Source organism: Drosophila subobscura, chromosome U (assembly GCF_008121235.1).
Source record: "Drosophila subobscura isolate 14011-0131.10 chromosome U, UCBerk_Dsub_1.0, whole genome shotgun sequence".
Lineage (NCBI taxonomy): Eukaryota > Metazoa > Arthropoda > Insecta > Diptera > Drosophilidae > Drosophila > Drosophila subobscura.
This window is the reverse complement of record NC_048534.1, coordinates 3,665,209-3,691,656: the sequence shown is the minus strand read 5'-3', so window position 1 is coordinate 3,691,656 and position 26,448 is coordinate 3,665,209. Positions and strand designations below refer to the sequence as shown.

At 44.0% G+C, this 26,448-nt stretch overlaps 2 protein-coding genes and 1 long non-coding RNA gene across 4 annotated transcripts; 1 reads left to right on the top strand and 2 right to left on the bottom strand.

The window, feature by feature from the left end:
- Window positions 1-4,289: 4,289 nt before the first annotated feature.
- On the bottom strand, window positions 4,290-5,035 carry LOC117901483. The gene is made up of 4 exons (XR_004649320.1): window positions 4,927-5,035; window positions 4,677-4,866; window positions 4,450-4,623; window positions 4,290-4,386 (listed from the first exon to the last, which is right to left on the bottom strand). It is a non-coding gene; the product is annotated as an uncharacterized LOC117901483 (long non-coding RNA).
- Window positions 5,036-15,066: 10,031 nt separating this feature from the next.
- Window positions 15,067-17,241, top strand: LOC117900484 (mucin-2). Its single transcript, XM_034810868.1, has 5 exons — window positions 15,067-15,177; window positions 15,252-15,818; window positions 15,918-16,167; window positions 16,435-16,474; window positions 16,505-17,241. Exons 1-5 carry the CDS (start codon window positions 15,162-15,164, stop codon window positions 17,087-17,089), a joined length of 1,458 nt encoding a protein of 485 aa, XP_034666759.1. The 5' UTR covers window positions 15,067-15,161; the 3' UTR covers window positions 17,090-17,241.
- A 1,333-nt stretch (window positions 17,242-18,574) lies between these two features.
- On the bottom strand, window positions 18,575-19,787 carry LOC117900607. 2 transcript variants are annotated; one of them, XM_034811022.1, is made up of 2 exons: window positions 19,336-19,785; window positions 18,575-18,669 (listed from the first exon to the last, which is right to left on the bottom strand). In XM_034811022.1, the coding sequence occupies exons 1-2, from the start codon at window positions 19,548-19,550 to the stop codon at window positions 18,639-18,641; spliced, it is 246 nt and encodes an 81-aa protein (XP_034666913.1). In that variant the 5' UTR covers window positions 19,551-19,785; the 3' UTR covers window positions 18,575-18,638. The 2 variants fall into 2 exon arrangements, with proteins under 2 accessions (XP_034666913.1, XP_034666912.1); XM_034811021.1 differs by lacking the exon at window positions 18,575-18,669 and adding an exon at window positions 19,020-19,122 and having other exon boundaries at window positions 19,336-19,787.
- Window positions 19,788-26,448: the final 6,661 nt, after the last annotated feature.

Sequence of the window (26,448 nt, the reverse complement as noted above, 5' to 3'; positions counted from 1 at the left end):
GTTAGGAAATTAACCATCGACCAAGATATGTATCTGTTGGGTAGTCTTGTATTGTGATACCTGCAAACGAAAATCTGGAAACAAAACGAGAAATGATATTTCCATTTGAAAAGTATTCTAATTCCACATTCAATTCTAGCTGGGAATGTGCCTATGCCATTGACTTTGGCAGAGTTGCAGCAAAGAGAGTTCAACTTCAATTAATTTAAATATTTTTATTAGTTTCTTTCAATGAATTTGTATCTGAGAAAAGTAACTTATCTGCAGAAAATAGCTGCATTTTTTTGTTTCAAAAAAGAAAACTGTCTACAAAATTGATCGAACCTGCAATTTCGCTTTTAAAATATTCAAATAAAATATTTGCCAATTACAATCACCTCTCAAAAGAAATTCCATCAAAGTTAAACCCAATTCATCTGAATAAACATTGAAATAAGATTAAAGCCCACAATTTTGTTCATAGTAAGTGGAAGTCATTTCCTAATCCAAGTAATTTCGTAGCCCAACTATGTATGCAACATTTTCTAACCAATATCATAATATATTTGACTCATTTAAACACGTATTTTAGTGCCATTTATGGCACTACTTTTGAGGCATCACTTTACCATTTGCAGCAGACATTTAATCCATTTTCCATATGTATAATTTACGTGCATTTTATGTTGTCTCGCGTTGCCTTCTTTATTTTTTTATTTTGGTGAATTGAAAGCTGCGTAACATTTTTGCCTGACGTGTGTTCATTTGTAACATTTATGCCCTGCTGTTTTATTTATGTGGCAGGCCCATCATATATTTTATGTTATTATATATTGAACATATACTTATGTTGCATAACAGCACGGTCAGACTCAGAGAGTTGGAGCTGTGTATGCCAGTGTCAGGATTGCGTTTGGGTTTCGGGCTCGCTTTTCTGAGTCGTATAATGATAAATCATGCCACGGCCACGTCCTCTACCTCACTCGTTGGGCTGCTCATTGCTGGCTGTCATAAACAAAAACATTTGATTGAAATGATGTTGCTTCAGCTGCTGGTTGGCTCCCTGCACCACACCCTACCCTCCCCTACCCTACCTGTTGGCCTTCGTGTTGGACCTCCCTCTGGGGAGCTTCGCATATGTGTTTTATCCATTAAAGTTTCTCCCACAGTTAAATGAGGCGATCCCAGATAAGTGAAATTAACTTTTTCCACCCACACACAAATTTCGATTATTTCCATTTTGATTTTTTTTGCCTTCTTTCTTTGGCCTTTTGTTATTTATGCCCATCTCAAATTCATTGGTTTATTGTTTTTGTCAGCCTGTCTGACAGCCACTCGCCTCAGTCTCTCTCTATCTCTCTCACTCTTTTTGCATTTACTCGCACTCGTATAACCCATCAAAAATGCGGTTGTTTTGATAGTTGTTGCCCCAGCCATCACTTTACTTTGTTTGCTTCAGTCCTTTAGTCCTACCTCCCTCCTACGGAAATCAATTGCCGCAGCAATTTTGGTTAACGGTTGATTGATATAAATAATAAACTAAATCTGACGACTGTACTGGACGGGACTCTCTCCTCTTCGGTGGCAAGTCTAGCAGAAGCAATCGGCTGCTAACATTTTGATGACAGCAAAAATGTTCGTATCAAAGGACTTCTGTCCTTGGAGTCGATTGGAATGCATCAAGTTGGACTGGAAGTTGGAAAAGACAAGTCAAGGATATGCCTGGCTATACTCACATACATTAATCTGTCAAAAATGCAATTACGACATATTTGTGTTTCCTTATATAAAGAAGTTTATATTTTAGTAACATTCTTAGAAGGTGGAAAGTTCTTCCAGAAATTGATAATAAAGAAGCATTCATATCTGTAGATGGAATAACAATTCTACTTAGAAGGTATAACTTTTTCCTTTGCTAAGTTCCACCTAAGCATAATATAATTATTCCATTCTCTCTCTCTCTCTCTCTCTAGCTATCTCCCTGTCATTTGCATCTGTCATTTACTTGCTGATGTCCATCAGTCCCAAAGCTTCGTTTCCATCTTGCCATCCTTCCTAAGAACAAACTCATTTTCTCTGCATTCCGGGAACCCTTCGAGCACTTTTGGGTACAATAGAAAAATCATGTCAATCATATACAGTTTCAGTTATTCCGCAAAGTCAAAGAGAAAAGCAAAGGAAAAAGTTACAGAAAAAAAGCTGCATGATGAGTTTCCCCCAGTCATATACAAAACAAAGTTTTGTTGTTGCTTATTCTGTTTCTGGCCATGGCCAGTGAGTCCAGCTCTTGGTGTGTTACTGTTCCTGTCCGTGTCCCTGATCCCCCTGGCTCTCACTCTTTCACTTCCGTTGGCCCTGTCCGTGACCCCATCTCCGACTGCTACTCTTCCGTTGTATCTATGACTGCCCTGACACCCTGACTCTGACTCTTTTCTCTTCTGATTTCACTCTTCTATTTCTGCTCCTGACCCCTGGACTCTAGACTCTCCTCTTATTCCTCCTACCTCCCTTTCTCTTCCGTTGAATCTGACTCTGTTGCGCATATCTTTGCATTCTTTTCCATCACACTCTTTGGACACACTTGCACAGGGTATAACGATTCGGATAGGAAGTTTTCACGAAAAGCAGAGACGAATCTATCCAGGAACAAGGACAGAAACTATAGTAATCGCCTGATTCCAGATCTTATTACCATTGTGGCAGTGTGTCAAAAGTCTCGACTGTCCCCAAGCCTGGGCTGGCCTTTATTTATTGTTCTTTTCTCCTTTTTCTTGTCTATTTTATTAAAGTGAAAATGAAATGAAATAAAATATTTGGCTCTTGATTTATTCAGAAATCTCTGTGGAGATTTTTATGATGGAACAGGAGATGGATATGCTGGTTCTGTTAAAGGGGGGGTTGCTCTGTGCGTTTGTTATTAAATAAATTGACTGACACACACACACACACATACACACTCGACAGGGGTGGGGGGTGATGCCAACAACATCCTTCAGCCAGTCACAGCTGAGTCGAGCAGAGAGTCGAGTCCGAATCCGAATACGAGTCCAGAGACCTGTCCTGTCGAGTCGAGTCGAGTCGAGAGTCCTGCTGCTGGCGCAGGCCCTAGGTAGTTCATCATGTCATGAAAATTGAATGGAAATTTAATTGAAAACATAAGCCAAGGATAACAGGCCAAAAAGGACAGGCAATCGCACACACACAAACACACACTCGCACAAAATGGCGGCCACATAGATCGGGCGGGGCGTGCGAGCGAGCGAGACAGAGTCATTGAGCTTAACAACTATGGCCGCTGCCCGACTGCCCCGCCTTCGCTCTGTTCCCTGCCCTGCTACCCACAGGAAGTGTACGAAATGATATAAATAAATAAGCAAACTACAAGATAAAGCTATTTGCAATTTGATTGTCAATTTTCATGAGCGAGAGAGACACAACCAAAAGAGAGACAGAGAGAGACAACTGAATGACAGAGTGAGAGCGGTTCTGTGTGGGTAAAAGTTGAGTCAGGAATTGTCAGGATATTTCCGCCGCAAAAACGAAACTTTTTGCCCCCGCTCCCCTCACTTCCCCTCACAACTGGCCCCACGGTGTGTCTGTGTGTGTGCTCTCGGTTCATCTGTCAGTGGTTGAAGTCATTTACTCATTGATGCAGTCAATCAAATTTCATGAGTGATTTTCGGTTAGGCCAAAAGAAAACTTTTCCCCTTCTCACTCTCCTTCTGCAGCTTGTCCATTTTCATTTACATTTTGCCGCTTGATTGGCCCAAATGCCATTTCATGTCCATCTCAATTTGATTTGCCTGCTGACTGCCTGCCTGCCTTTCTACCTTTCAATTCCAAAGTTTAATTGCATTTTCATCCAACATTCGACAAAAATGTATTTTCTAGTTGAAGCATTTTTCCACACAATTAAAAGCTGGCGCCATTTTATGAAGTGCTTGTCCTACCCCGTCCCCTGCACTGCCACTGAAACCACTGAGCCACCGGTCCACCATACCACCACCGACACTCATCCTAATGATCCACTTCAAATGCCAACCCCACAATCCGGGGGAAAAAAGTGAAACCTAATTAAAAAGCGCTTAAATGCTGGGGCAGAACTCCACTGGCCGTGTGCTAATTTCATAATCCAAATAAAGTTTCAATTAATTTTGGCCAGAAAACAATTTATACATTCATTTTTCCTGCTCTCGGTCATACCCTGTAAATGCACAAGAATAGCGGGTAGCTGGGGGTAGGAGCGCAAGGCAAAAAAAGGCAATTTATGGTGAACTTTACGTTAATTTAGTTACATGAATTGTACATAAAAAATATTGCAGCAGAAAACGATCAAGTCTCGCTTTCCGGCGCGTGTCTTTTCCAAAGGAATAAGTATAACAATTAAATGTTAGGTTTTATACTGATCTAAAGGCTAGGAGTTAGGCAATAAATAAAATTATTTTAACAATAAACAACAACAGTACGCACCGGATAGTGTAACTCGCTTAGAAATAGTAAAATTCTTTACTTCTTAGCACTAATAAGCAACAATCTGGAGTGAGCGCCAGTCGGTGCACGGTGTCCCACAACAAGGAGGAAGAATCAGCTGAACAAATTATAAACAAAATAAATAGCAAATGCGGCTATGCATTTTTGCCAATCCTTTAAAGGGTCTCTCGTTATTTCAGCACTAAAATATTCAGGCAAAACATTACCCAAGCAGTATTCAGTTTTTGTGTGAGTTCTTGATAATTATTTTTGAGAACTTGCAGCAGGAACAGTCGAAGAGTCTTCTGACGCAGTTTCCAAGGCATCCCATTGATTTGTATTTTTAGCCTGAAATGATTTTGAAGCACATAATAAGTACTTTCTAGTCGGCTTACAAGCGGAAAACTTTCATGTTTTCTGTTAAAAAAATAAAAATAAAAGAAAATTCGTGGCTACCCTTCGACATAAAAAACATACTTTTTTGTTTGTTGGCGAAGCCTTCGAAACTTGTTCGCCTTGAATGACTGAGTAATTATAAGTTTATGGGGGGAGGAATTCCGGACTTCAGGCTCGGTCTTAGTCTCAGTTTTTGATGAATTTTTTAACATATTAAGGGATCCGCCTGTTTGGGGTCGAAAGTGTATTTTTCATGGGGGAATGATATTTACATTAATGTTAATTTTTGTGGCTTAAAATTATGCACTTGCCATCACATATCACTGAGTTATGGTTCCCTGCTTACATATCTGTTATGTGTTCAACTTCATTTGTTCAGAGTAGCAGCAGAGAGTTAGCAGCGGACTTTTGCTTACAGCCGGAGCTCGCTCTCGCTCTCACTCTCTCTTTTCTGGCACTCGTGAGCTGGCGGGCAGCCAGCCTCTAAGCTAAGCTCAGTTTGCAACCCACCCCCTTACATTCCGGTGCACGCGAGTCAACATACACAGTAGATTCTACATAAATACACATACCATTAAATCGTCTACACCCGCGCCGTTCGAGTGTCTAATAAACCCTTTATATATATACATATCTGTTGTGTCGCCTCCTTGCTTCGGGACCGAGGATTTATCTGCAGCGATAGGAAGCCGCCCTACTACGAACAACATTTACTAATATATTGCAACAAATAAAATAGCAGCAAATTAATTTAGAAAAATTTGGAATTTTTAAATTTTGATGTTTTATAGACGACTTGAAATTTACGATTGAGAAATTCAAGACATTTAGGATGTAAAATGAAAGAAATAAAAGGAAAAATTCAAAATGATTCCAAAAATTATTCAATATATTCGGTAGCCTTGGTCTCCACTCTGCGAATTACTAAATGTCCTCAGCGCAATCCCTTCCCTTTTCCCCTTTCCCTTTTGCGGGCACGCTCAACCCTGGCATGTCCCTCATCTCCTCTCAACTCTCTCAACTTTCGTCCCTCATTTCCCGTCCCGTTTTGTCTAAGTGATTGCGATTTCTGGTCCGGTCTGACATTCGCCGTTTTGCCATTTGCCCGTCTACTGCGTTTTGGGGGCCCAACTTAATAAATGGCTGACATTTAAAGCGCATTCGCCTCTCGCACCCCGCCCCCTGCCCATGGTGTCGTTGTTCGTCTCCATTTCCATTGCCAGAGCTTGACGTTTTTCTGAGCTTTTGTTTCATAATATAACGTTACATTCTGCTGGCGGCGCACACACACACGCATCCGTCTGCAAGCGTTTAAAAATAATATCACTGGCTTCCGGTCGGTCGTCGGTCGTCTCTCTCGACTGCCAGGCAGCCAAAAAGTATGCTCATATATTTTAAAAAGCATTGCCATAGCCCTCCCACTTGATGCTCCTTAATAACCAAACACAGAGGGGGTTGCGGGTGCGAGTGTGAGCGGGCACAAAAAAATGTGTTGCATACTCCAACGTGGAGTTGGGACAGGCGACAGGCAACAGACGATGAGGATTACGTTGAGGCTCGCATTTCTTTTATTTATAGGTTGACGCGACGTGGTCTGGACCATATATATTGCCGCTATATGAACACACACACACAGACACATTCGAGCTCTCACAGTACACACACAAATCCATATTTGTGTATATCCCTCACTCATATCCGGTTTTGGTTTCGGTCGCATTTCCGTTTCAAAGTTTTTCAGTTGCTGTTTGATTCTCGGTGAAAAATTGCAATCCTGATGAGCTGGGGACAGAGCAGAGGAGACTGGCAAAATATGCTCGAGTGGTTTATAATTTTAGCTGGCAAACCTTTTTTGTTGTATTTTCTTTTTGTGGGTTTCATGGGGTTAATGTCATGCCATACAGCGAACGAGATGCGTTACAAGTGGGGGCGGGGTGTCGCCGTTTGTGGGGGGCGAAACGAGTTGACAATTGGCGGGTTGAAAGGGCCATCATTTGTTTTGGCTGTTCCAAACCGAGGGGTCGTACTCTTTTTTTGGCGACTGTGATGATGGCCGTCAGTGGTGGTGGTGGAGCAACATTTATGGGCGTATTTAAATATCCAAGTGGTTTTTAATGAAGCGTAACGGGGCTTCCCCCATGAGAGATACAGCAAAAAAGGGCAAGCAAGGGGCGAATGAATGATGAATAGATCGTGACTTGGTGGCGGGGCAAGAGTATGTGTTTGTCTGTAAATTATTCTTTTAGGTATAGCTTTTTTCGTTGCGGTGGGATTGGTATACATACATACATAAATATTTGTATGTTTATATGTACTTAAGCATAGAAACTGAGAGGAAAGATGTAAAAGGAAGCTCTATGATAGTGAAAAATAAAGAGTTTAATATATCAGAGCTAATGGAAATTTAAGGAGTTTCTAACCATTCTGTGGATAACGAATTTTCAATTTTGGGGAAGCGAAACTTTTAATTGGGATTCAAATTAAGGTCCGAAATAAAAGAAATATTTTTGTGTTTTGAGTGTCGCAATAGAAGATTTGATTAAACATATAAAAAATTAAAGCAGACATATTAAAGGTATTTATTTTACACTACAAAATATTGGCAGTATTTTTGTAATACTAAGACCCCTAAATTAATTTATGTTTTGAGCAAGCTTTTTCATATATTTCCTGGAATTAGATTCGTGGTTTATTCTCCAATTTTCAGTGCAGTTCATGATATCCAATCTACATTCAACAAGCAGCAAACAGAGTCCACCAACCATTATTCAACATATTTATATTTATAATAATAATAATAATGCCGAACGCGTCGCTTCACACAGCCACTCTCACAGAAAGAGAGAGAGAGAGAGAGAGACGGAAACACACCCGCTACCCATTGAGAGTGGAGAAACGCAAAAATTCAAACATTAAAAGTCCATTACCATTGCATACTTTTCAGCAGCAGCATGAGACACTTTTACCCCAACTCCCCATTCCTCTCTGCACCTCTTTCCATCTCTCTGTCCCTCTCCTGTTCACCCGTTTCTGAATACATACATATATTTGACAATTTCAGTTTATTTTTATGAGTGTGCGCCCCCGTCCAACCTCTGTGTGCCCCCAACTCCAACCCTCTAACACTCGAACGAATTTCCAGAAAATATTACGTATACGCCACGACATCTGCATGTGTGTGTGCCGTGTGCCACAAAATGTATGCAGTGTATGTCCTTTTTGGTGGCAGGAACAAAAAATATACCAGCGGAAATAGAGCTCTGTATTGACGCCTCCAACATCCGCCCTGGCAAAATATTTTTTCAATCTTTTTTCTCCCGTGCTGCTGCTGCTGCTGTTTCTGCAGCGTTTTTTTTAGCGACGCTTCTAAAACTTTTGCACTAACTCAAAATGGCAACAATCTCTTGAACCACCAAAAAATGTTTTTCACATGCAACTCTATTAATTGTTTTGGGTCGTCGGACAAATAAACCCGGCCACGGTATGTTTTGCACTCCATTTCAGAGATGATTGTGCTAAATGACCCCATACGGCTCTGGTGCTGTAGGCTGGGGGCTTCACTGTACCCCGGCAACTTTTAATCAAATTACAAACTTTAATTTCGCCCAAAAACGATACCATTTACAGGAATGATTTCCTCTTCATTTGCTTCTCTCGCTGCCGCAATTAATTACATTTGAAAGCCAATCACATTTGCAGTTTCCCTGCGAGTTTCGCAGAGTGCATTTCCATGGAGGTTTCCTCAACAAGGTTTTTTGTATTAATTGAAATGGAGTTGTTTTCCAGGAGTTTAAAGATTGCCAGACATTTTTTTTGCAGATTTTAAGGTTATTTTAAGGCCCAGATTTCCTTCTTGGCTTATAATTAATACCTAAGAGTTTTTTCCACCTGACGTCAGCAGCATTCATTATTCCCACTTTTAAAACTGTGTCAAGTGTATGGCCAGAGCCAGGACAAACATAAAAACCCCTTCTGCCCGCTGCTCTGTTAATATCCTCTCCAAATTAGTTCACATTTTTAATGGACCAAAGACCTGCTGCTGCTGTGGACTATGTCTAAAAACTGAGCACGAACAAAGCAAACATTGAAGGCAATTCGGCGTTTGCGACCTCAGCGCTGATTATGACGACGACCTGGGCACATTAATGCTGATGAGATGTTGCCGCTAAGTAGCATTCCCAGAACCCAGAACATCAGCAGCAGGTAAACAAATACCTCGACTCCGAGAGCAAGTGGAATATTGGAGACTCCCCCGAAAAGTGTGGCAGCAGCAGCAGAGGCAGCAGCTAAAGCAGAATCTTAGCGGTTGCCATGGCAGCACCCAAAAAAAAAAACTGCCGCAGTGGGGGCACTCTCCGTTTCTCATTCTCTTTCCCTCTTGACTTTGCAATTAAATATGCACATTCTCATTAAAAGTTTGCGCCATTAATAAACGCCAACAGGGATGTAATTTAATACGGTTAAAAAGTACGACACGTGTAGGGGTAAGAGGAGGAGTCAGAAAAGGCAGAGTCAGAGTCAGAGCCCAACCGAATACTTACGAGTGCGAGTAATATGCTTGGGTGCATTGGGTGGTGTTTCTGGTACCGAAACACACTCCACACACACATCCTACTTTGCACTCGTACATTAAATATGCAACCATGTGGGAGAGTCAGCCCATCCCACCTAGCCCTGGCTCTGGCGCTGGCTCTGGCTTCGTCGTGAAAACAAAGCTCATAAAATTTGCAAATGTAAATAATTTTCTTAACGAAATTTTCACGTTCCTGCTGGCTGTCTGGCTGTCTTGGACCACATTAAAGCTGGCCATGGACATGGCTGCAAATTTGTCAAGTGACAGTCCTGCCACGGACACGACAGACACAGAATAGAGCACGACACATATGGCTAGGTCTTCTCCTCCTCCACCTCCTTCACCGCCTTGGCATAAATAATTGAAAATGTCTCACGGGACATTGTCGTTCCTTTTTGGCTTCGTGTGAACTTTGCCAGCCAACAACTTGGCCTTAATATTAGAGCAGAGCGCCAAAAACGAAGAGTATTTCAACCAACAACAGGGAAAGCTCTTCCGCCTCGTTACATATTTTTTATTTCTGTATTTGTATCCAGATATTTCATTTCGTTATTGGAACATTTGTTTTCGTGCCTATCTTTAGGGCGGTTGTGTAGCTGTAAGATTTGATTCGATTCGATAAGATATCACTTGAGTTTCCTATCAGTCACGTAAGTAATTTGCTAAAAGTCTAAACAGAGAATGTTTCTCATTACATTAGTTCAACGTGTACGCTCGTTCGTTTGCCTCTTCCGTAAGGGCATACAAACTTCGTAGTTGTGGTATTTCCTGCATTATTCTCTTGCCGTGTAGTGGAGTGCCTCGTAAGTAGTTTCCTCAAAGCCCACACGCCTGAAGGCCTCACCCACACACACACATTAATTGCATACAACTAGGCGCTTTGATGGCACGAAAATGTTGACAGCTCGCTTTCTTGGCCCAATGGCTTAGCCGTGGCCATTCCTTGGGCCAATTCCAGCGGGAAATTAAAGTAAAAGTTTACGCTTTTTTAGCCCCAAGTCCCACGCACTTTGGTCGGCCATTTTCTTGGATTTCCCCTCTCACACACACACACACAAACATGTGTGGAGGTGCAGGGGCGAAATTGCTGCTCATTATGTATTTATGTGAATTTCTGGCTACACTCTCGCCACTCTGCCACACTCTCCCTCTCCATTGGGGGCTCCGCAATGACATGTAAAACCTTTTTGGTGCCTACTGCGAGTATGTGGGGGGTGTGTCATGGCGTGGCGTGGTGTCTTCCTTTCCAGGTGCTGGCTGGGGCCATTTAATGACTTTCGCTTGCTCTCTTTTGGGACGCATTTAGCGTGTAAATTCCACTGTACAATTTTTACTCCTTCAGTGAATCGTAAAGGTGTGTGCGTGTGTGCATATTTCAGTTATTTTTATACCAGCGTTACTTTTTATGTACAGTCCCGCACACACAGCTTCATTCATGGCAATATATGAGCACGTTTGTTTGTGGCTTTTATGCGTTTGCGTGTTCGCTCGCCCACTAAAGATCCTTCAAGCTCTGTCGCTGTGCATTTTTTGGGGGTTTCTTATATTGTAAAGGGATTTACTTTCCCCTCTTAGCCACTGCTCCTTGCAAACGCTGATGACTCGCAAGCGCGATGATGATAAAAATAAGTTTTTATGTGGCATATAAATCATAAATTGTCCATATGCCCAGAAAATGTCTTCTTGCAAAAAGGCAAATCACGTGAAGCTACACAGAGTGGAAACAATTAACAAAAAGTAAGTGAGAAAGGTGTATCGATTAGGTGGACATTTCTGAATATATCTTGACTTGTATTCTCCAATAAAAGTTGCCTTAAATTTCTCTCAACCAACCCACAGCTAAATGAATGACCACACCTTCAACACCCACCACATGCCCATAGCCCTGCCCTTGACTTTACGTATGTGCCACATGTGCGACCAACAGCTGAGGCGCAGTTCCTGTCGTATCTCAACGATTAATTAATGTCACTGACATTTGTCAAGTCGAGTTTCATAATTTGCACTCTTGCCCACCCTGCGGAGTACTCTGATTCCGATTTCCCCATTCTGATATGTGACTCATCTGGCACCTGCCTCACCCAACTCCATCCTTATGGGGGTTGAGGGTGCAGACATTAGTTTCAATAATAAATTAACCTGTAAGTCAAACTCGTCTGCTTATCTTGCCATAAGTCAGTGCGAGAGACCAGGTCCGAGTCAGAGCGAGTTCCAGCCAATGCCCTTTCGCACTCCACTGAGTCGTCGCGTAACCAGTCGACTGAGGATTCTCTTGTGTGTGTGAGGACTATCTGTATCCTGCATCCTTTGCACTGGCATGCAAGTGAATTTATTTTAGCGTTGCGACAAAACAGCTTCATGCCTTCCGGCACTGCTCTGTGCTTTCTATTCTCAGTGATTCTCAGCTTGCTCTTCGTGCAGCTCACAAAGTTCGTCTCCTTGTAAATTATTAATCAGCAAGTTGTACCTGAGCAACGGTTAATGCATGCGGAATAACAATTCCAACAACCCATAGCATCAGCATCAGCTTTGGCATCGGTCCTTTGGTTTGGTGTATCCCCAGCAACATAATGCATTTCATTTATGAAAATCAATAAGCAGCTGCCGACTTAATTCGATTCGCTTCCCTTTTCATATCTTTGCAGCTTCCGTTGCCTGCCACTGCCACTGCCACTGGAACTGCCACTGCTACAGCCGCTTGCTGAAAGACTTTGATTGGAAACTGTGGCAGCATAGCAGGCAATTCGATTGAACTTAATTTGAGGGGAAATGGGGTCACGCCAGGACATTGACGATGACGATGACGAGGACGAGGACGAGGATGACGATGCTGTGGCAAAGGACAAGCTAGATTACTTTTTATGCCTCCAAAGCATATATAGAAGTGGAGTAGATTGGACCAAGAGTCATTTCATACATTGATCCTTCAAATAGCGTGGTCTAAGAGCTCTAGGAAACTCTCCCTAAAGACATTCAGCTCCACTGAAACCCCAAAGTTACAGGGAATCAAATAGTTGATCATTCAGAGCGTCCATTCCCTCTTTCACTTGTTGCTCTGTGAGGAAATTGCAAAGTGTAAGGCAATGTTCCACGGAGTACGCACCCTCCCGTCGCGACAAGGTGATTCCGCTGCACAAAGAGCACGGGACAGCAGTGTACAGAAGGATAGTTAAAGTACAAGAAACCGTTTAAAGTTCCCTTCTTCCACTCAGAGTATAGCCATCTTTTCGCACACACACTCTGGCGCTGCTTCCGTTTCCGGGCGCCAGGCGGAGAGCAAACACAGAAGACCGCTCCACCGCTCTGTCCCTTTCCTTTCCTATGCCACTTTTTTCTGCTTTGTTTTTGCTCGCAGAGAAATCATTATACTGATTTATATTCCGTTTGATTCTCCTCCCCCCCCGTGATGTGTGTGTGTGCCGCCCGCCATTCCGCCGACTGAACTCGAGTTCAAGTTGGATAAAAGGGTCACCCAGAGTCATAGCCTGAGCCAGTGGCAGACCCAGACCAGAGACCCGATACGAAATTCGATAATTCAAGTCAATTTCGCATGTGTCGGGGGTTGCTCAAGGGTTAAGTGATTTCTTTTTCAGTCGCTTTCTGCTCTTCCTTTTGTTTCTCGCCTGCCTCAAGTCAACTGTAAAATAAAGTCGCATAAATAATCTCTTCCCGAAAGAAAACCCAACAAAACATGAAACATTTAAAATTTGTTTGTCTGCCGAGAAATTTAAATTTTCAACTACTGAACTATTGATTTTTTACCCTTTCTAGTGTCCTCGCCCCTCATAAACTTTCTCTTAATGCGCTGCCGGCGATGCTGACCCAAAATTTTGGGCCCACTCTCTACTACATTAATACCAATACGACATTCAGCCATGACTCTTGCTAGCAACCTTTCTATGAAAGGGTTTGAAAAAACGAGAAAAATCAGCCCAAAAATCTCAATTCAATTTCGTTAAAATGTTTTATTATATAGATTTGCTGGTGTTGTTGTTGGAGAGTCGAGATTTTAATGTAATTGCCGGTAATAGACAGACATTTTTTATGGGTTAACAAGCAGATTGGCTGCTGCTGCTGTGTGTGGATTTTTGTAGATATTAGTTTGTGTCCCTGACCGCCGCAGCTAATGTCCGATTTGACCAAATTGAATTCTAATTTGAAATTAATGTCCATGGTTCCGATATTCGTTGGATAATATTCGAGATGGTTATTACATGTTCATTTGAAAATCAGATACGATACGAACTGAAGACTTTCATCAATTTATTTGGGCAACTCTAATAGCGTTTTTTTTTAACGGAAACGGAAGCAGCAACAGGAATTCCGTTGCTGCTATCAGACATCACATTTGCAAGTCTTTGCAAGTATCCACCTTATTGTTGCTCTAAAAAAAACTCTCTTTCTTTGGAATTTTAATTTATTTTAACTCTGATGCAGCAATTATTTTTGTACACAAATTCTTCTGAAGTAAAAATGTTTGAAAGTTGCATGCAAAAGAACAAACTATCGCTGTAAGGGCATATGAGAAATTTCCGCCTCAAGTCTCGACTTTGGTAATTGTTTTTGATGTGACATGAAAAATGATTGTGCAGGCGATTTGCACGCACGAGCTTTCAAGTCAACTCCCGAACACGACAAACGACAACGACAGCGAAAGCGACCACGACCTGTACTTGACTTGATTTCTTATCGATTTGATTGTAATTACATAGTACGCACTTGACGAGCGAACCCACGGCAGTTCTATTGATCGTTATCGGGAGGGGAACCCATTCAGCAGAAAATAAAAACACATGTTTGCAAGACGTTCGTTGTGGCATTTTATCGGGCATAAGTAGCATTTTGGTAGTTTTAGGGCAGCCGCACCAGATGATAACGGAGCGAATAATTAAATACAAAGAACGGAATAATCGAAGGCAGATCAGAGACCAATCCCTAACCCAGTCCACGCCTAACCAAACACCGATTGACATGTATTTAGACACCGATTGCGAGGAACTACGCGACTCTAGCCCATGACAAGGATGGCAAATATGTGCTGCTGCTGCTGTCTGGCATGCTGGACATGTCTTTACTCTCGGTCTCCCCTGGTCACTGTCTTTGTGCGTATGCGGCATGCATCTAATTAATTAAACAATTGTAAATTCCTTTGTTAAATTAACGTCATCAGGCCCTGACCGCACGGACACACACACTCGGTCTCACTCGGTCTGGAAACTGGATGTGAGGTTGGTATTTGTTGGGGCAGAGCGGATGGGCTCCTCGCATGTGGAATGTAGAATGTCCGGATGTCGAGTGTCGAATATCGAATGATGACAGTCTAAAACTCTTAATTAATAGCACGTTGTGGCTGCCGAGAGAGAAAGAGAGAAAAAGATGTGTCACGCGTGTTCCCGGCTGTGATTTCGTGCGAAATAATTATTGAAATTGAAAAGTTTAGGCCAAATGACATTCGTCAGATGATAACGCACGGTATCAAAGCAGCATCGCATCCCCCAAACCCTGCGAGCATTCAAAATCAAGGTTGTCGCCGAAGACGCACAGATATCAGAGCCCCATCTAGATGTTAGACCCATCGATAAGGGTCACTTGGGCCATGTAAAGATACGTATCTTCGGTACGCCCCGCCATGTATAAAAGGCAGCGGCACTTGCGAAACTGTCATTCCAGTACAGCACTTTGTACGCCAGCTTGTCAAGGAGACCAGAACCCGCACTCAAAAAGGAATAGCTGCCATCTAAGAATGAAGAGCACATTCGGTATGAGTCTTCGACTACTATTGGCTGCTGCCAAACAGCAAGGACTAACCCATATCCCCGTATCCCCATTGCAGTAATTGCCTGTGCCGCCTTGCTGGTGGCCAGTATCAGTGCCGCCAGTGTGCCCAACGTACCGACGGCCATCAACAATCAGCTGTATCGCCGCTATGTGTGCGTCCACAAGTCGGACGGCTTCAGGGCTCTTGTGCCGGGAAGCTGCTCTCAGTACTACGAGTGCCAGGGAGGACAGGCGCTGGTAAGCACATGCTCCCGCTTCTTTGACGCCAAGGTCCAGGGATGTGTCAACTACAACACCGGATGCATTGAAGTACAGTCATCGGCGTTGGCTACGGACACCGCTGATTCTGCTGTTCCCTGTACACCGACACCCTGTCCCACGACACCCTGTCCCACGACACCATGTCCCACGACACCCTGCCCCACGGTGGCACCCGAAACACCCTGTGCAACCACACCGAAAGTACCCGAAACACCTTGTGCTACCACACCCGCTACACCAGCAGCCACAACACCCTGTGCAAGCACCCCCGCTACAACAGCAGCCACAACACCCTGTGCGACCACACCCAAAGTACCCGAAACACCCTGTGTTACAACACTCGCTACACCAGCAGCCACAACACCCTGTGTAACCACTCCCAAAGTACCAGAAACACCTTGTGTTACAACACTCGCTACACCAGCAGCCACAACACCCTGTGCAAGCACCCCCGCTACACCACCCTGTGCAACTACCCCATCTGCACCAACAACCACCTGTTCGACAACAACAGCGACGACAACCACCTGTTCAACAACAAGCTCTACCACAACAACTTGTACAACAACAACATCGACAACTACAACATGTTCAACAAGTACATCGACAACAACAACAAGTTCTACAACAACAACATGTACAACAACAACTTCGACAACCACAACTTGTTCAACAACCACATCGACAACAACCACATGTTCAACAACAACATCGACAACAACCACATGCTCAACAACAACATTGACAACAACCACATGCTCAACAACAACATCGACAACAACCACATGCTCAACAACAACATCGACAACAACCACATGCTCAACAACAACATCGACAACAACCACATGCTCAACAACAACATCGACAACAACCACATGCTCAACAACAACATCGACAACAACCACATGCTCAACAACAACATCGACAACAACCACATGCTCAACAACAACATCGACAACAACCACATGCTCAACAACACCCTCCACTACACCCTGTGGAACGACCCCCAAAGTACCCGAGACACCCTGTGCAAGCACGCCAGCTACACCAGCACCCGCAACACCCTGTGTACCCACTCCTTCTGCAACAACAACCTGTTCAACAACAACTTGTTCAACAATAACCACACCATGCGTGGAGATCACCACCCCATGCGCAGAAGTCACCACCCCATGCGTGGAGATCACCACCCCATGCGTAGAAGTCACCACCCCATGCGTGGAGATCACCACCCCATGCGTAGAAGTGACAACACCCTGTGTAGAGGTCACCACACCCTGTGTTCAGGTCACCACTCCATGCAGCGGAGCCAGCGCAGCCTCCATGGTGAAGCCCGCTTCCATGCAAGTGAGACCCGCCCGCCCGGCCCGTCCTGCCGGACTACTCGTGGAGGCAATGCAGCAGCAGGCCACCCCCCAGGCCCAGGAGCTGAACATCCTCACCTACACCAACTACGTGTGCCGGAGCAAGCCCGATGGCTTCATGATGGCCTCCCTGAAGAGCTGCAACGACTACTACATCTGCCGCTATGGAAAGCCACTGCAGGTGAGCTGCGGCGACAAGTACTTCAACGCCCTGAAGGGCATCTGCGATCTGCCCGAGAACACGCGCTGCGTGCAGCCCTCGGTCTAGACCTGGACGATTACTATTACGATCACGATAGCCCATAACAATCGAGCAGCGCCACCAGACCCCACCTTGATAAACTATGTCTAATCGATTATATCCAAGCCTATATTACAGTCAAATAAACGAGTATGCAAAGCTACAAGAAAGTGCAATAATTTCGGAGTTTTTTCTTAGCCATTTGAGGTTTTTAGATCTCAAGAAGGAGCCATTCCATCCATAACTGTTCTCAAGCCAATAAGTTTTGTCGCACACCCACATTATTGCCCTCCCTAAAGACCCCAATGTGTGGCCAAAAAGGAATTACGACCCACTTAAGGGGAGAAACCCCATTGACCAGCGTGGCCAAGGGTGCGACATATTTTGGTTCCAGTCACATGTGAAAACGTCAAAAAGTATTTAAGGTATTTGGCTCTGAGACGCGTAAACCTCGCCCTGGCCGCACTCTCTTCGTTCCACCCTCGAGATTAGGCCATAACAGGATTTTGGGCCGCATAACGGGCAAAGGGCAAACCGAAATAAAAGAGATCTGGCCCACTGAAAAACTGACCACAATGCGCTTTAAGGCTTATCGTGGCGGGCATCGTGGGCAGAGCTCCACAAGGCCCCACCCTTGTTTGGGGTTAGTTTCGGGACCTAGGACTCGACGACTCTCTGCCGTATTATCGGCTTAGTAAACGAAGTTTTCGGCCCTGGCCATAAAGTGCCTGCTTAAGGCCCTCGGGCGCTGCCGCTGCTATGTGTCAACTGCTTAACAAAATAATTAAACAGAATGGGCACATATGCCACGCCTCACACCCACACCCACTCCCACATCTACGGCAGCGCCATCGAAAAGCCTAACGTTTCTTTTATGTTAATTTAAAGACGTCAAGTTTGTGGCAAAGAAAAACACAAGGAAAACGGGTTCGGAGCAGCTCAAAAATACAGCGAAAATAAATAACGTGACACAGCATGACATTGCTGGCAAAACAGTGGCAGTCACCCCAAACCCCCAAAACCCTCACACCATTCACAAGTTCCTATCCTTTTGCCATTTTCATTTCCACTTCCACTTTTTCCCTTAAAAGAACAGAAATGTGAACAGCAAGAGGAGAGGCTGAAAAGTAAAATCAACACGCTGGTTCCCTGTCCCGGAAAGCGCGGAAAACGCATGACTTTCAGTTTCGCATAGGCGCACACCCCCCCAAAAAGTAAACGCAGACTTTTTAGCCGCCAGCCATTTTCCGAGACATGTTTGGCAATGGCTTTTCCCAGGAAAGGGGGTACACACATCTACAGCAGGAGTTGTCGGTTCCTGCTAAGGTGCGAGAGGCTTACTCTCTCTCCGTCTCTGTGTGTCTCTCCTGTCTCTTGGCTTGTTTAGTGGCTTAAGCCTACAGACATGTTAAGACTTGGGGATTCCTGGCAGCAGGCACTAACGGCTTAGGGGACAAATTTTTCCCTTTGCTATTAGGTTGGTACGACCCCCCTACAGCAATAGACAACATGTTTTTATGTCAATAGCTGCCTGTTTTTTAATGAGTTGTTTCCAGTGCCTAATCCAATTTTCAGTTTAGCCAAAAACTGTAATCGTAGACACCGACCTGCAATGAAGAAAAGAGAGAGAAAGATTTAGTGTATATTCATATGATTAATATGAGTTTATGACTCTAATATTTAGCTTTATGAGATTTCAGTGCACATCAAGCTGTGCCACATGGCAAATTTTTTTATGGCTAGCATTTAGCTCCGCTCTCAATGGGGGGCGCGCGCCTTGCCTCAATTCGAATGCTCTGCAGGAGGCCCTGATTGCGGGTCCTTACTGCCGCAGCTCTTTCATTTCCAAATAAACAATGAACACAAAGCATCAGAAAATGTTGTAATAAAAGCAGCACGTATGGAGAGAGTTCCTCCAGCTTCCTCCTCCTTGGACCCCCCCTTTTACACCTGTGTTTTCTTTGCGCGCTTTTCAATGGCTGGCAACGGTAACCAAAGGCCTCTCTCTGCTGTAATGAAATCCGCTTTTCTCCCTTTGCACATCCGATGCGACTTCTCTCCTCCAGAAGAATTCAAATTAGAGTTTTGTTTACAATCGAAGGCAGCAGGCTGCTCTAGCCACCCTTCTCCGGCCTATCCTCCTCCAACGAGCTCCTTTGTGTCCCAGGACGAGTTATTGAAATGCGCCCCCAACCCATTGAGTTGAAATTTTTATTGGCAACGCGTGGCATGGTCCCGCGTCTGCTTTGTTTTGTGCGGAGCGGTGTACTCACCTCTCGTTTAACGAGTTTGGATGGAACTTCTCATTGGTTCCTGAAATCCTTCTGAAGCTCAGCATGTGTACAGTCCATATGGCCAACAGGCCGGTCCGCTTGGGCCGCAACCAAGCGCCCCACAGCAGCCACCCGAGTAGCCGCAGGGACCGCACGACGGTCCACAGCAGGGTCCACACGAGGGGCCGCAGTACGAACCACACCAGGCACCACATGGACCAGAGGGTCCATAACCGTAGCTGCCACAACCATAGCCGCCGCACATGATTTTGCTGCAACGATTTTACGCGTCAGAATACCCGAGTTTTTCTTGAGCGCCAACAAGCTTCACGGAGTTAGGAACCGAAAGTATTTCCCTTGTGAAATTTTGTAGTTTGTAAATTTTTATTCCGAAACTTTCCAATCAGAAATCTGTGGCAAAGGTGTTGAGGGTTCGAGATAAAAATTACAACTAAACTTTTTCGATTTTGAATGGGAGGACGACAGTTTTTCACTTGTGACAGTTAGACTCAAGGCCTACCATTGGGGATTTTCTACAGAAAAAAGATACGTTTATGCTCGGAATGGGTTGAAAGTTTTGAAGACTGGCTGGGGTTGAAAGTTTCTTGGTATTAGGATCCTCTGAAATACCTAATAGAAGCCTCATTACGTTCTTCCTTCCATCCGTAAGACCATAAAGTATTTTGGACTGCAGTTGGAGGGCATTTTCCTGCAATTTGTTACTTGAAAACTCTCTTGGGGAATGCTACTATTTCAGTTGCTACTATTTAGAGTCAAAAACTAGACACAGGCGAAAAAGGGTAAGGCAGGGGGCTTAATTATTATGGCCCCCGCTGGAGGTACAGTGTCAGTTTTTCGCACGGCATACAGCATCTGCAGCAGTGGCAGTGGCAGTGGCAGCAACAGCAGCAGCTGCAGCTATTTTTACGATGTCATTAACCCAACAAGTAGCTTCCGTTGCAGACACACGATGTTGCACATTCCAGGGATCAGCGAGTACAGAGAAGGGGGGACATTGGGGACAGAGAACTATGCATGAAGGGGAAAACCATTGTCGTTCCAAAGAGACATTTTGGTCCGGGTCGTTGTGGGACTGGATCCATGGGAGTGCTACCTGTTTAGGGCGAAATACGAAATCTTTTTCCACAATTTTGCGACATTTCCTAAGCCAAAATAAATGTAATTTTAGCATCTGCAAAACTTTTAAAGACTTTTCAAAGTATTTCTCTGAGGCTTCGCATTTCCTTTGCGCCTATTTATGCCCTGCGGCTATGATATCCAGTGTCATTTCCCTCTTCCTTCAAGCGTTCAATTATATTAAATTAACATTGAAAATGGCTGCAATTATGTGCCTTCCCTTCATTCCCTAGACTCGAAATTGTATGCTCAAAACACCGACGGAAACGGAATCAGCTTTTTATGGCTCGCTCTTCTTTTCCTTCTCAAGCTCAGCGCAGAAGCTGCTGTTTATGGCCAAAAAACTTTTACTACCATCCAGCCAGTACCTACAAATTATGACCTGAGACATAAAACTTTGGCTAATGAGCAGCTAAGCAGCCGCTGCCAATGCCAATGCTAATGCCAATGCCAAAGGGGTTAGCTGGGCTCTGCTCGATTCGCGTAGCATAACAATTAAAAAAGAAAATGCCGCAGAGCCCATAAAAATCAACGACTCGAGAGTGTAAGAATTTAATAATAACAACAAATAGCAAAATTGGCTAAGGGATCTTTAAGTTTATGAAATTTAAATTGAGGGAAGGAACTTCTCCGCACAATGAAAGCTCCAATCAAAGCCAACCCCCTGCTGGTGTGAGGGTGGGTTCAATGGAGGGCAACAGCTGCCGGCACTCTTCCCTCTCCCTTAACTTTCTCTGGGGATAAATTAGTGGTTTTGGTCTCTAATATAGTCGTCGTTGTGCCCCCGCCCCGCCCGAGACATTTGTCATTTGTCACCCTCATCTACATCCCTCGCCGCGCTCTGATTTAATATTTATTTTATTAATACGAAATTAACATAAAAAAATTGCCGAAATATTTTGACACTTGGCATTGGTATTACATGCACCCAAGGGGCTGAGGGGGCGGTTGGTCCTGAGGTCCTGGGGTCGGGTTCAGCCTTGGACTTCTGGGGGTGGCTTGTTATTATTTTGACACTTGCCAAACAATTGGCATGCGAAATGAAAACCCCAGCTGCCTTAAAGGAGCAGCCAGAAGGAACATTTTATTATGGAATTTCGTAAATTAAATATTTACACGACAGCTGTTCAGAAGGCCTTAAGTTTTCCTTTTGCTGTTCCTTGTAGAGCTCTCATCTCTCCGCCAGTCTACTGTTGATTCAATATTGTTCGGGGCAACAATTGAATTTAATAGCTGGCTGGGCATTGCGGATGGTCTTTAAAGGACACCGCGCTGCCAGCTGATTTGGGCTGAGCGAATTATGGATGTACTGAAAATGTTGCATATGGCAGTAAGGAATACAAAACATGTCAAAGTGTTAAGGAAATGTTGATAATTAAATTTAGGAAAAATATTCAGAAGATTCTTTAGTAATTTCCAGTTTAATTTTTAGGTTACACAATTTTAAAATCAATAAATAATATATCAGTACACCAGAAAATAGGTGAACAACTTTAGTTTTTGTGTTGTAAAAATGTTAAAATATAATAATATTAAATAAATAATAAGTCCATACATCAAATCATTTAATTATATCAAATTACTAAATGTAAATAAATAATTGTAAGCTGTTTACGTATATGTAATTATGAGAGTGTTATGAGATATTCATTTATTTTGAATACGAATGCTGAATTTTCGGCAAGAAAGAATGTACTTTTTCCCATACAAATGAAGTTGTAGCCCTCTAGACTCTCTTTTAGCCACAAATTAATGATGGAATATTAATTAATGATTGACGCTGCCCTATTAACCTTTCAGGGCTGTGCTGGTTGCTAGATCGTAAGGTCAAAGTTTTTTTCCTGCATCTGAAAATGGAATTCACACTGCTATAATGTAGAAATCTCCCGTTTAAAGTATTGCAAGAAGCATTTGCATCTCACTCTCCCATCGGGAACCCTACATTTCAATTGGCTGTGCAGTGTTTTTTTGTGTGTTGTGTTCTGTGTTCTGGGCCCCAGTTCTATCACCAAAGCTGAAGAACCAGCAGAACCAAGAAGAAGCACTCGCCTAACCAAAGTCAACAGCCAAATTGGGCATTTAAAAATAAAAACAAAAGTAAATACCTCAAGAGGAAAACGCGCTGAACGCTGAACGTTGGTTGTGTCACTAATTCAGGTAATTTGTCACTTTATTTGCATTTTAAATGAATGTTATTGTTGTTGTTGCTGCCGTTTGGGGGACACCCTGGCAAAGGGAGCGAAAACCAAGAGAAAACCAATTTCCATTTCCATTTTGTGGGCAGCAAAACGCAGAAGAGAAGACAAAAACAAATGAGTGAGTGACAGGGCCATGGGCCGTGAGGGCACTGGGCCAAAGGACGAAATACAGGACAAACAAGAGGCAACCAAAAAAAAACCCTTTTCTCTGGTCTGCTTTTGCCTTGACAGCCCAAGACCCAGAGTCGTGGTCCGTCCCCCTGTCCCCCTTGCAAGTGTCGAAGCCAAAGGACAGGCGGCAAGTGAAAAGGACCCGGAGCCAAGACCAAGAAATGCGATTAAAATTTGAACATTGAGGCGAAAGGACGTTTTTGTGGCAACCGTCACGTAGGTTGTGGCGCAAGGTTGGTGGGGGTGTGGGGTCTCTCTTGCTTAATTTGAATGAAGTGGCAACATTGTTAATAGCCCGCATCTTGCCCCCACAGAAGATGCCCGGCCCACGAGTTCCCAGTCCCCAGGTGCTTTTCGCCTTTAATGATGCTGTTTACTTTTGCATTTTATGTGAACAGATCCTCCGCTGGCAGGAGAAAAAACTGAACCAGGACCTGGGCAAACATTTGCATGGAAAAAACATGAGGACGGTCCCAAATAGAATTTTCCTATTTCTATATATTTAACACCATTTTTTCTTTTGCCCACATTTACTTTTGTTTAATTAATTTTCTTGCAATTTTCTTACATTTTTACTATTGATATTAACCCAGAAAAGAGAAATCCACCTTTGGTTTTTCTTTATTTTCCTTTGCAAAGAAATGCAAACTTGGATCTAATGTCCACAAAGAAATTTGCTTGTTCAATGTTTAATTTTAATTATGGATTATCTGAGACGCCTCCCACCTCGAAGTTTCCAATTAGTTTGCGCGACTAAAAATTTACAACCGCCTCCGCCCCACAGCCCCGGACAGACGGCAGTGCAACGGGCAAAAATTCAATCAACCAAGCGACAGCACGGCCTTTACGAGCCGCCCTGCCACATAAATTTTTCCCGAGAGCCCCCGCAAACACACAGAGCAAGGATATTGGAGTCCTGCTCTGCTGCTCGCCTTTTCTTGCGCACTTACCTTTGTGGGGAGGCCACAAATAAAAATAAACACACGTTCCTTTGTCGTGTTCATTGCCAAAACGTGTCCTGGGCTCTGCCACAAAAGGGGGAGAAAGAGATACAGCCACAGCTACAACATACAGTAAATTGAAGGACCCACCTACCTACTCCTTGTAGGACTGAAAGTCGCGGTTTTTGTCAAGCCGAAGACAAATAGCGCTCTCTGCCACAATAATAGTTGAGCAGCGGCGGCAGAGCCACCAGAAATGAGCGCATAAATATTTGAAACATGTTTACTCCCAGCACACCATGGACGAATACATTTCTTCTGCCACTTCAGGTTGCAGCCACGAATGCTAGAATGCCAGAGGACTGGCAGTAAGTCTCTTCCTTCTTTTTTTTTGGGAATCCTGACCACGTACGCTATCAATGTCCAATCTTCTCCACTCAACAAATTCCAGCTAGACGCTCACTGAATTTATTTTCCAGCAGTCTGCTCTGGACGCTGCTCCTCCATTTCATCTCGCTTCATAATTTGCTTACTTTATTTGCTTTGATTTCAGCTTGGCAGAAGCAGCGCCTCTCACCAAAATGTCAGAGAGGAAAAATGCTTTGACTTTTTATCCGTCAGTTGGATATTTTTCTTCTAAAAAGATTTTCTATTTTTTACCCATTTACTCTTGTTTGTTTTTGGGGGCAAGGCATCTTTCAACAAGTAAACAATAAGCTTAAGCTGTGAGCTGCCGGGAATATGAATGGGTTATGTCACGCATAAAACTGCAAAGGAAAGGGTTTTCCTGCACATAGTGTCGGAGCAACAGTGATCGCTGGCTATGCAGGAAGAAAGTGCTGAAGGAGCAGTAGATTGGAGTTGCTAGAGAAAATAATGGCAACCTTTTTCTCATCAATAGATATATCAATAAATGGCTCATTACTCATGTGTCCTTGCACATCAAATCTTGCACATATTTTCCCTCTAAGAGTCTCTACTGTACCATCCTGTGCAGTCTGCTTTACACATCTCCATTGCCGCTCTCTTTCCCTCTCTCGTAGGTGTTCCGCATGTCGCTCGCTTATTGTTTATATTGTTTTAATTAATTTAATTTTGAGTTCTTGTCTTTGCCACAGACACCGCTCCGGGTGGAGAGGCTCCTCGGTCTCGGCCTCCCCTTTGGCATATTTTATGCTCATGTATGCAGAAACGATATCGTGTGGCTCGGAGGGAGGGGAGCAGTCACCAACGAACTTCGACTTTGTCGACGCGTCGACCACAAGCCAAGTTGTGTGCTCTGTTAAGTGGTGGAATGCTTCCCAATACTCGACTTCTGGCCCCCACACTCTGCTGCTGCTGTTGCTCCAGATTGCTCCCCCACTAGCAGCACTCCCTTTAGGCCTTTAGAATCGATGATGCCTCTACTGGCTGACTGACTGCCTGTCTGCCTGACTGCCTTCCGGTCCTTCACTATGTTTGTGCAATGAAGCGTTGAGCTTTTATAACGCCAACAGTCAGAGTAGACTAAGAGACTGAAGAGACCCTCCCATTGGGGGGTGATTTCGAGGAGGGGTGTGGTGTGGCTTGGAGGACGTAGTCAGTCATTGAGAAGCTGTAAAAAGCTGCAGGGAAATTCTTAATTTACAAAAAATAAGAAGCGAAAAAAAGGAAAGAAACCTCGCGTAATAAATGAAACGTAAGAAAAAAAATAAAGAAAAATCCTCCCAAGAACCAAACGAAACTTAACAACTCAACGAAGACAGAAGATGGGATGTGGGGGTACAGGGAGGACCTTCTTTTCACCGGACAATCGGAGGACGACTGGGCTACCCCGCCTCCGACAATTTTTCGGTTTTGGACAGACTTCCAGCCCAGACCCGCTCTCATCTTGGCCACGCACTGAAAGCTTTCCGCTCCACTTGTCTGCTGCTTTGATTCTCACGGTTTTTCATTTGAATGCCCCGTGCCCCAGCACATCCCTGGGATGAAGCCCTGAAGGACGCTTCGCCTCACCTGTTCCAACAGTGCAGCAGGCGGCCGAGGCAGCAGCAGTATCTTTGAGATACTTAGATACGTATATATTTTAATGTGCGCTTTATCAACAGCTTTAGATAGCAGACATCTCCCCCCGTCTCTCTCCTCTTTTGGATACGCTTCTTGGTTGATGGGGCATGCAGCAGCAGCAGCAGCACAGAGAATGGACTATGACAGGTGGGAGCTGTCCCTTCTTCTCGTGCTGTGCAGAGCTGTGCTTTTTTTGTGTGGATAGGTATTTCAAGGTACTTCTCTTCAGGGGTATTCGTGTAGTGGCAGTCAAATTTATTTCGATTGCGTTTTGACTGCAGCTGGCAGCGCTGTTTGTCAACATGGCGCTGCCAGACCTCCCCAGTCTATTGTTCGCCTGGAAGCACTGGCACAGCACCGGGTTGCAGCTCCCAGCTCCCAGCAGCTGCAGTTGGCAGTTCATTTTTTTAAGCTTTTAATAGGTTGTCTGGCGTGACGTTTTTTCGCATGTCTAATTAAAAACTTCAAGGCGTTAATCCCCCAACACATGAGATCTCTAACCCATCCTCGCGCCTCGGTGGCTCGCCTCTTCATTTGGTTGTCGCAAACCCTTCACAAAAATGACATTTTCCTTGGCTAATTACAATTGCAAATTAAATCACGAGTAATTAGACGAAAGT

Coding starts and splice junctions, on each gene's coding strand:
- LOC117900484 (XM_034810868.1), top strand. Junction 15,819..15,917: donor CGCTACACCAGCAGCCACAA/CACCCTGTGTAA, acceptor CCCCCGCTACAC/CACCCTGTGCAACTACCCCA. Junction 16,475..16,504: donor GAACGACCCCCAAAGTACCC/GAGACACCCTGT, acceptor ACGCCAGCTACA/CCAGCACCCGCAACACCCTG.
- LOC117900607 (XM_034811021.1), bottom strand. CDS start 19,550: ATGTGGTGCCTGGTGTGGTTCGTACTGCGGCCCCTCGTGTGGACCCTG. Junction 19,123..19,335: donor CCAAACTCGTTAAACGAGAG/GTGAGTACACCG, acceptor ATTCTTCTGGAG/GAGAGAAGTCGCATCGGATG.